The 10,417-nt window shown below is 43.8% G+C and overlaps 1 protein-coding gene across 1 annotated transcript; it reads left to right on the top strand.

Moving 5' to 3' along the window:
• Positions 1–1,084: 1,084 nt before the first annotated feature.
• On the top strand, positions 1,085–9,758 carry ANKRD1 (ankyrin repeat domain 1). The gene is made up of 9 exons (XM_026094123.2): positions 1,085–1,259; positions 2,717–2,896; positions 4,756–4,893; positions 5,000–5,107; positions 5,784–5,882; positions 6,968–7,066; positions 7,204–7,302; positions 7,463–7,561; positions 8,844–9,758. The coding sequence occupies exons 1-9, from the start codon at positions 1,233–1,235 to the stop codon at positions 8,952–8,954; spliced, it is 960 nt and encodes a 319-aa protein (XP_025949908.2). The 5' UTR covers positions 1,085–1,232; the 3' UTR covers positions 8,955–9,758.
• Positions 9,759–10,417: the final 659 nt, after the last annotated feature.

The raw sequence follows: 10,417 nt of genomic DNA, 5'->3' as shown, positions 1-10,417 counted from the left end.
ACTTCAAGCACCTGAGTAGTTGCATTGATTTTAACCAGGTGACTTGGATGCCTAAAGCCAGGCTTATGCTTCACCACATAGGAGCGCTAAGCATTGGAGAATGACAGAACTGATTTTCTTGGCATTTATCCACACTCTCTAAATGCTGAGATTAGTGGATCTTCCTTTTATAAAACTGTCTTTTGCTGGTGTTCATTAGCCTGCTCCCACGCTATTTTGATTTGTGGCACAGGCCCCCTCTAATTTCTTCCAAAGGACTCAAAACCTCTTGCTCAAAACTAACCCCACATTTGTATATATCTGCCTCTAGCCAGCCTCACCACCAAAAATGAATAGGTCACATTTGTGCCTCTATTCTCTCATATTCAAAAGGAAAATATTGCCTTAGAAAACAATCCTGGTTTTACTTTTTTGGCATAATAGGCTTAATTTATTATTCTGCCTATCATTAGTGACAACGTCCCAGAAAAACGCAAAGCTTGCTGTTTTGAGAGCTTTCACTGATTGTAACTTATCATGTCATAGGTCCTTTTAGCACCAGAGACATCATTCTGGCTCAGTAATCCCTTCAGAGAATTCCTTCCCACAAATATAGGAGAGTGCCATCATGATGAGAAAAATCCTTTCCCCTAAAACTGTTTACCATCCAAGAATAAACAGCAATGAAAAGAATGGCTTCCCAAAACTTAAAGGGTCATCATCCACTTATCAGGAAAATATTACTACAGGTGTTGCACATTAGCAACTTACCCTTTTCAGTGTATTCCAGTCAGCCGAAAGTCAGTTAAAAAAAAAAAAAAAAGAAAAAAAGAAAAGCCATTATAACGCTGTATCAACAGACAGCTGTCCTAGTGGGCACCGGGGACACGGCATGACTAGCATTGCTGAGCCGTTCAGTCATTGCCGAAGGACCGGTGATCTCACATTTCGTTCCAATTCACACACGCCGGGCGGTGAGACGGAGAGACTGGACCGTCCCCCCCGGCTGACGCCCCCCCCTCCTCCCGCGACACCAGATCTGGCTAGTTAACATGTCTGGAATGAGCGTGAACCTACCTCCTAGCTGGCAAAGCCCAGCGGCATACTTGGACTCCCAGGTTGGAAGATTATCTCATTCAAGCAAAGTTCTCCCAAAGATATATAAGCAAAGCTGGCGTGGTGGCCCTGCAGAGCTGACCTGAGCCCTTGGAAGCTTCACCCGCACAGGAGTACAGCCTCGGCCACGGGCAGCTATGATGATGATGAAAGTCGAAGAGCTGGTAGGTACAATCTTCTTTCTTTTATTCATAGTTACTTTTCCTCCTAGACTGTCGTTGTACCAGTCAGAAAGAGACAACCTTTGTGGATCGTTGAGGTGATTTAGAGGATGACCATCAATGCTGTGCTCTAGGTAGAAAAACTGTATATGTTATAATATGTTATGCTAAAATGTTCTCACTTTAACCTTCCCTGCGAAGGGACTCACCACTGATACAACTACGCAGCTGTATGCGTTTTGCATCACCAGATGTTTCACCAGGAGGAACAGACTGACCAAAACTTAGCTGTGTATTTTCTTTAGACTTTGATTTTGACTTTTTTTTTGAATCTGTTATGTTTATGATCACACAGAGTAATTCCAGTCCAGTAAGGGAGTAGGAGGAGGTATCAATACAGGGAAACCAAACTTTTTCTTTCCACTTTTAAACCAACATTAAGCATTACTAACAGCTCCTGCACTCACTGATTTTCATGGTGTAACAAGCCTTTGAAAAACAACGTCTAAAACAAATCACAAGTAATGGGGCACTCTCTTGTAAAGCTCAGACAAAGTTTTCTTGATTTGACCCATAAAAAGGGACAATCTACTATAACACTGGAATAGTATAAGGAAACTCCTTTCCCTTCCAGATGAATAAGTTAAGATGAAACTGCCATAAAGCCTAACTAGTTAACGCTGTCTTAAAATCTTTGGCAAGGCTCTGCCTTTTTTTCTAGCGTTAAACTCTTTTGGCAAGGCCCTGCCAATTTCTCCAGTGTTAAACTCTATGACAAACAAAATTTTACGAGGGTGATTGAATGAAAAGTCAGTCTAGATCACATGAATTTACTGAACCACTCTCAAAACATGCCACAGCCTCCACTAAGTTTAAATGTGATCTCTTCGAACATACTTAATTACGCATATTTCCAAAAACTATTCAAAACTGTCAGCAAAAACAATGAGGCATCGTGCAGCTTGTGCACAGGAACCACCTTATGCTGTCTTGCTAAGGGCTATAAACGGGGACTTTGGTATTGACAGCAATGGGTGAGATCAGCCTTGAAATTACTCAGCAACCTGATTTAGTTGTGCTGTGTTTCACTGTAAGCGTAAGGTCCCCGGGGGATGGCCTCTCCTCTCACGCTGCTGGCTCACAGGGCACTGCTCAGGGTGGCTCTTCCCACCAGAGCCTTTCGCAGCCGGAGATCTTGATCCAAACCCTCGAGATGCCAACGGGGGGCTGCCCTGTGGAGGTGGAAGAGCTCCTTGCAAGGGAGATTGCTCTAGCCGTGCACGCGCACGGTTAACCCAGGCGCAGGCTGAGTGAGGTCTGCACTCTGTCTATCACACACTGCTAGAGCAGGACACTTAAAAGAAGACATGCAATTAGCTCTTAGGTAATCCATGTTCCCAGGAAGTGGCTACTTCAGTCATGAAACTGCTACTTACACTGTATCGCATTTGCTTTTGCAGGTGACGGGGAAGAGAACTGATGATAAGGAGACTGGCAGTTTCCTCCCTGAGGACTTCAAAAATGGAGAGTACGAAGCTGCTGTAAGATTAGAGAAGCAGGAGGATCTAAAGACAGTCTCTGAACACTCACTGACCCGAGGAGATCTGGCCTATGAGAAGGAGAAAAAGCTAGAGGCAGAGGTAAGCTCTTAGGGTTCGTGCTCGGTTTTTTGATATCCTGTGTGTTCAGCAGCCCTAGGAGCCTTGTCTCTTTCTAACTAAGAGACACGTGTGCCTTGTGCGCTAGGTAAACAAACCCTGGGGGATCGCTACCAAACGACTACTTGGTCTGATGCCCATCGAAGGCAGAGGCAGGGATCTGCTGGCTTCCGCAGGCGATGGTCGCAGGCAGTAGCCACAGCTCCCCAGCAAGGTCTGCCCCGAGCCCGCGGGCTCTCTCCCGCTCCGTCCCCTCTGCCAGCTCTCAGTAAGGGGCACAAACACAGCCACGCAGACACCTTCAGCTGGCACACCTGACCGCTGCCTCCAAACACAGCTAGCCCAAGACAGCGCTCACGAACCGGCACTGCTTTGCTTTCCGCCGAGGATGTAAGAGTGCATTTCCGAAGCCAGAAGCCCTACCTACCATAAAAATATTCCTTTTATGCAAACACTGCAGTGTGCTTACTAGCACATGGGGGGGGGGGGGGGGGGGGGGAGAAAGAAAGTGATACTGGTCTACAGAAAAGTACCATTTTGTATTCCTGTAGCATGACAATTCCTCTCATATCCCCCCAAAATCATTCTTCCCCCCCCCCCCCCAATAAAGTATCTGTAACATTTTACATCCTTTGGTGAATTAGCAATCAGCTGACCTCAGAACTTAAAGCAACATGAGAATGAAGGAGTTTAACTAGCAGGGGGAATAAGGCTTTGGTCTGAAAAAGAAGGGTGAAAAGGTGAGCTTCAAAAATATTAAGTAAAATAAATGTAACTACTGACCTTCACCTTGGAGATCATTACTTGCTACAGAATTTTTTGAGTTTCTCTATCCAAAACAACCCCATTATCCTAACAGTTCCTGGAATTTCCAGTTGATCAAAAGCCCACCCAAGTCAACAGAATATTTTCCACTAACTCAATGATCTTAATGCAGAGAACAGTAAAAAAGGAGAGGTGGAAATGACTTGAATAAGAATTCAGTTGAAAGAAATATACTATATGGCAGAGTTTCACCAGAATATTTACCCTTAAAGATACCACAGGAGAATTTGTCACTTGTCTTAGCCCTGAGTTGCCCCCTGCTCTGCAAGTCACCCTTCTGAAGTCATGGACCCAAAGACACCTCATGGCATTTGAGGTCTTGGCCCTTAATTCAGGCAACACACTTGGCCCCTGATGTTAGCAGTGCCCCATACTGACTTCATGCAGTCAGGCTTTTTACAAGCAGGCTTGAAGAAGTCTTACACATTTACCAAACTCTTTTCTCAAGGATACTGGAGACAATCTTTGTAGCTTCGCAAAATGTAACACTTCCTGAACGAAATGCTAAAATCAGTATAAACCTTGCAATTCACTTAATGGTATATTTTTCATCAGAGAGGATTAACTTAAAATAAATCAGGCAGACTACATCCTAAAATTGGATGCTTGGTGGAAGTCAGTAAAAACTGCAGGGGCTTCCCAGCCCTCATAAGTTGACCATGAGATTTCTTAAATTGTTGAGCCAGAAGGGGCTGTGGTGCTGCTCCAACTCCTGGCATAACACGCAAAAATTATGCTAGCCCACAACATACAGCTGAAGAGAGAGACAGCACTTAGAAAGGGGGCCAATGGTGTACAAAAAACTAAAGATGATGTATTTTTTTTTTACAGCCTTAGCAACATATTATAATGCTTAATTAGCCCTAGTTGTTAAAAAAAGGCAACTTTGAACTAAGTTCATCTAGTCTTAACCCAGCTGAACTCAGCTGAAGAATAGCATGCCCTGTCCTACCACTCTGGAAGGGAGATGGGTTTACACTGGTGCTAAACTTCCTGCCTTCCCTGCTCTGTTTCAGCTCAAGAAGAAAAAATTACAAGAGAGGTCAAAACTTGAAAACTTGGAGGATCTTGAAAAAATTATTCAGCTGAAGAAGAAGAAAAAATGCAAGCAAGTGAAAGCACCTGTTTTAAAGGAACCTGAACCAGAAGTTATTGTAAGTCCTATTATGAAGCGTTTTCTTCTGCAAAAGGACCGATGGGGTTTCGCACTACTGTAGAGCTGCCACATGCATTTATGTTCCGTGTATTTCTCTCCACCAGACAGGACCAGTGGATATACCCACATTCTTTAGGGCTGCACTGGAGAACAAGTTGCCAGTAATCGAAAAATACTTGTCAGACAAAGGGGATCCAGACGTCTGTGATGAGGTACAATATTTCTTCTTACTTCAAAGCCTGCTATAGAAGAGAGATTATTAGAGAGCAAAAATAACTTTTACCACCAGGTTTTGTAGCTTTCATACTTCTGAGGCAAAGAAAAGGGGGCAGCAGCGGGGCATAAGAAAGTAAACATCAGGAGTTTGGTGTACTACATTTTCCAGTGATAAAGGGGCCACTGGGAACCTTCAAAGTAATGTGATCGCTAAAGAATCTTTATATTTAAAAGAAAGATGTTGGGGACTGGGAGACCCTGCTTCCTGGAACAGGTGGTCTTTCAGGGCTACAGAAGGACAGACAAGGATCTTTTCTGCAGAACGACAAGAGGGTGATGCTGCCTGCTCTCATGCTCCACAGAGCATAGGCTGCATTTGCAAAATGCAGCATAGTATGTTGGAGGGAGGAACTCAACAGGCTCCATTTTAAATTTCAATGTCAAACTGCAGATATTCCTCATGCCCTTTAAAATGCTGGGTAGGCAGCTCTCTGCTATTAGGATGCTATTAAAATTTAGCAGATTTCAGGTCTCAAAAGTATTAACTCTGGAAAATGAATCAGCATAAAGTATATGTGTTTGCCATCATCCCAGGTAGGCAGGGAGAAAAGATTTAAAGAGATCTCTTTGTGCCACATTTAATATCTGACTTTGCACTGTTTTAATTGACAGTACAAGCGCACAGCGTTGCACAGAGCATGCTCTGAAGGACATTTAGAGGTGGTAAAAAAATTAGTGGAAGCCGGAGCCCAGCTTGAACTGCAAGATATGGTATGCACATCCACTTACATTTCTTCCAAAAAATTGTTCATTGTTTCCTAACTCTGCCAAAAGACGCACATAACAGTGAAGAACATCAAAAGGCCTCTGTTAATTAAGATGTCTTGTAAGTTGATCCTTAAAATAACACTGTTGAGAAGAGGTTTCAAGAGGGGGTGTCTGCCTCGCTTTCCCAAAATGGTTGCTGGAAAACACAGGAAGCGGAGGAGCAAATCGGCCAGCAGATTGCCACAAACAGCAAAGTCTAAAGAAGGATAAGAAAGCTGAGGTCAGGCTACCACTTCAGACTGCTAGCAGGTGGTGGAGATACCACTGTCCCACGCCTTTATCAAGGGCTCAGCGCAACATACACATTCTCCATCAGGATTTCAACACTGAGCTCAGGAGAGACCTCTGCTCTGCTGGAATGCTGGCCATGGGGTAGCTGAGTATGAACAGCTTTTGCAGCTGTTTTCTTGCTCCTCCACTCCCAGCATTTTGTCCCTTTACTACGCAGTTGGAATCAGTCAGCCTCATTCCCCCTTGCTTAACCCTGCAGTGATTGTGGGTAGCATAAGAAACATGAGGAATGACGAGCAGAGCAAGATCTGCAAGGGAAATTCCAGCCCTTGCAACAGAGCTTAGTGGAGAGAAATCAAATACTGGGAGCCCCTGAGAAAAAGAGAAATATTCTTTCCCTTGACCGTCATTTTCTGTGCACTTTGGAATCCGAATGGCAGCAAATAAAAAATAAGAAATAGCACATGCCAGCCATAAAAATCATACCTGGCTGTCCAAAGATGACTTCTAAGTTCACAGAATGGACAAAATGCACCCTTTCTCACAGCCAAGATTCTCTGTCTTTAAGAGCAATATGCAGTGGTTGTGAAGAGCGAGAAACTGGCAGTGCTAAAGCAATTAGCGCAAAATAAGAAAAGCTGTTACTAGAAACAATTCACCGATCACAGTAAAGTGCTCCAGGTTATACTGCATGAAAATGATTTTGCATTCATTTAGAAATTCGAACAGAATTGTTAAATTTGTTCTTTTTTATAAGGGTGAATTAAATTACCTTTTATTTGTTTTTCCTGGTGTAGCTTGAATCTACAGCCCTGCACTGGGCATGCCGGGGGGGGAACCTGGATGTCCTGAAATTCTTACTGGACAAAGAAATAAACAGAAATGCCAGAGACAAGGTAGGTCCTTTCGGGTCTCAGTAGCTTCTTAAATTGCAGACGAAAAGCTGACCCTTACTCGAAATTGCTGATTTTTGGTGGCTGTTCCTGAAGCAGTCTGCACCACTGAGTGCTCTCTCTCGCCTCCCGTTTCGCAGCTGCTCAGCACCCCTTTGCACGTGGCTGTGAGAACGGGTCAGTACGACTGCGGGGAGCACCTCATCGCCTGCGAGGCGGATCTCAATGCCAGAGACAGAGTGAGTGCCAACAACTTCTTACCTGGCAGTTAGAAGGTAGCATCAAGCCGACGTACATGTCTAGTTCGGCTCACTTGTAAGAATTAGTGGCTGGGCCGTTCGGTGCAGAGCCCGGTGCTGGAGGGCCGGACTGACCATGCTCCGTGTCTTGCGCCTCTAGGAAGGAGACACGCCGATGCATGACGCCGTGAGGCTGAACCGCTACAAAATGATCAGACTGCTGATTCTTTATGGAGCAGACCTAACCATAAAGAACTGCGTAAGTAGTAGCAAAATACACTGGAAATCAGAATGCTTTGGAACGAGTTTCCCTTCAGAGCAGTGTCGTAGCTTTCAAGGCCAGGAGAGACTATTGCGAAGTGGCTCCCTGAGACCACTTCAAACTAAATTAAAGCAGAGACGATGTACGCAGAAAGCATAACCTGGGGGAGGGCAGCAAGACGACGGAAAATGGTACCTGTTCTAAAACCAGAACTCATCATAAAACAACATCACATCTTGCTAATTTCATTGCACATATAAGACATTAAAAAGATGTAAACACAGAGGCTTGCTCCTTGAGCAACTCCTGGGCTTCAACCACTGCTGAGACAACAAAGACCTTCGCTTGCCACAGAAAGCTCCCTTCTGCAGTGCCAGTGAGCCCGCAGCCGATGGCAAGCCCAACCTCTACCTCGGGATGCCTGATTAACCATTAGGCTGATTGCTGGGCAATAAATCACCCTAGATCAGCAGAGCTTCAGTTTAAGAAGCCCAACACCTTACACTTTGCTCACAGCCATTTCACCCGCAGCAGCTGTGCTGCCAGAGCTCTGCAACCACTTGTAAAAATATAGCATGTCACAGTCCCTGTCCCCCCAAATCCGATCAAAACATCCATGGGACAGACACCAACTTTTACTAATGCCAATTAGTGGTTTCTGTGAATAAAATCTGAAGTGGGCAAAAAAGAAACCCGTCACTACGACACTTCGCACTCTCCACACTCACTGCCCAGACCCTCTAAAGCAAGGCCGCTCCTGGCATTAGCTTTAGGGATTCTCAGGACATGTACATGAAACTGGAAGATACAGCCCAAAAGACCAAGGACCTGTTCTCTCAGGCTTTATCCACACACAAAAGTTGCTCCTGCTTAATTTAGATGTGATTCATAATCTATCTAATTAGACCAGTACAAAGTCTTATCTCAATTCTGAATTAAATAGACAAGCGGTTTATTGAGGTTTCATCTAAATGTATTTCTAACCAGTTTAGACTGGATCAAAAGAAACACACGCAGGCTCTGCTAGTCACGGTATTTGCTAATAACATGGCTCAGACCCACGGAAACACAGTGAAATTTCATCATTAGTCCGAACAGGACGGGGACTAGATCTGTAGAGCAGGACCCTGAACTCAGAGAGGCAGGATTAAGTCTGACCGTGAGCATGTGCAACTGTCTCACATCAGACAGATGCACTGTAGAAATATTTAGGAAAGAATAAAGGACTCCACATTCACTGGCTGAAATTAAATCTTGCTTCCTCTGCTCTTTCAACCAGGAAGGGAAAACCCCTATGGATCTTGTGCTTCAGTGGCAGAATGGCACCAAAGAGATATTCGACAACCTGAAAGACAATTCCTACAAAAGCATCCACTCAAACAATTTTTGAAGGGAGAAGATTGCTTTTTGCTGCTTTTAAATGCTTCTTACCAACCTGGAGGAAAATGGTCCTGAACATACTATTTTTACTGAAGATTTTTATGGTACTGGACTATTTGAGATGCCTTCACTGAAAAACAGCAAAAAAAAAAAAAAAGATGCACAGAAATTATTTAAAAAGGCAGGTTGAGTGTTAAAATTCCACTGGATTTAAAATGGCTTTATTTATTCCTATTTATTATTTATTTTAAAAAATAGTCATTTTTAATGATCCTATTATTGTTGCTTTTTTACAGTTTTAATTAATATAATCTTTGTCAGCAAAATGAATCCTTTAGTCTTAGATGGCAGTATTTCCAACCACATGAGCAGCTTCCCTCCAGCCTTCCAATAGCTCTAAATAGTTAATACCTGTAACTGTTGCCTTGTCTCTGCTGAATTCTCACTATTGGAATAATGTGTTAAATGAGTGGCAATATGTGGACGAGAACAGGTAGCACTAGAAGGTCTACTAAGATGCCAAGTGGATTGGAAGGAGCAGTTGAGTAATGGGGTTTGCAGATGGCTTGCCAATCTTGATTGATAAAGAGCTCAAGGACAGAGGTCCTTACATTAAGTTTGGACTGTCGGATTCAAACGCAATGTTACGAAGGTGAGAGAAGATAGTATCAGGATGTGAATCTCTTAAAGCTGGACTATCAAGAAGCCTGATAACTGAAGAATGCAAAAACAGATGATGTATATTTGTAAATTTGTATTGCTTTTTCTGTACATTTTGTACTGATCTATTTCAGATTAAATAAACAGAGTGGTTCTTTGTATTTGCTGGAGTGCATTATACAGTGCTGAGTGTTCACAAAGCAGCTCTGTCTCTTTAAGGTTCACATCTTGGCCTCTGTAAGATGCACAACACCTTTAGAAAATTTCTCAGCTGCCTAGAGCTGCCAGCCCTTGAGCTTCTTCCCTGACACTGTTAGATAAATGCCTCTTCTTACCTTTTTGTTAAATAGAAACACATGTACAAAAGCAGAAAGCCAGTACTTGCGTAGCTAGTAAAATTGAATGTTATAGTTTTATTACCAAGTTTGATTTAAAACCTCAGTTTTTCAGCAAATTAGTACTTACAATGTGGAGCACATAAAGAGAGCTTTGACTGCCCCAGCCAAGGAAGAAGTGGAGTCCTGTGAGCAAAGGAAGGCACCTCACCCTTTGCTTTAGCTGAAGCAGAACTACCCCAACAGTGTCCCCAACGGAGGCACCACTCTCCGATTTCACTGGGACATTACATGCTGCATTCGGTAATAATCCTAATGCCCCATGCCGTAGCTTCCCAAAGAAACATGCCCCAGATTCCTACGCACCTTCACCGACCTGCGCCACTACGCTTCCAGCTAGCAAACCTTGCAGCTGGAACACAGGACTGGGCAAGGAGGGGGGATCAGGCGTGGGCAGCAATGAGTATTTGTCACTAGA

Source organism: Dromaius novaehollandiae, chromosome 6 (genome assembly GCF_036370855.1).
Source record: "Dromaius novaehollandiae isolate bDroNov1 chromosome 6, bDroNov1.hap1, whole genome shotgun sequence".
Taxonomy (NCBI): Eukaryota; Metazoa; Chordata; class Aves; order Casuariiformes; family Dromaiidae; genus Dromaius; species Dromaius novaehollandiae.
Note: the sequence above shows the minus strand (reverse complement) of the source record. Positions and strands in the feature narration are given on the sequence as shown.

Bases quoted from the DNA above. Each gene is read 5' to 3' on its own strand.
- ANKRD1 (XM_026094123.2), top strand. From the start codon at position 1,233: ATGATGATGATGAAAGTCGAAGAGCTG. The intron at 5,883-6,967 runs GTATGCACATCC...TTCCTGGTGTAG, and splicing joins AGCTTGAACTGCAAGATATG to CTTGAATCTACAGCCCTGCA. The intron at 7,562-8,843 runs GTAAGTAGTAGC...TCTTTCAACCAG, and splicing joins ACCTAACCATAAAGAACTGC to GAAGGGAAAACCCCTATGGA.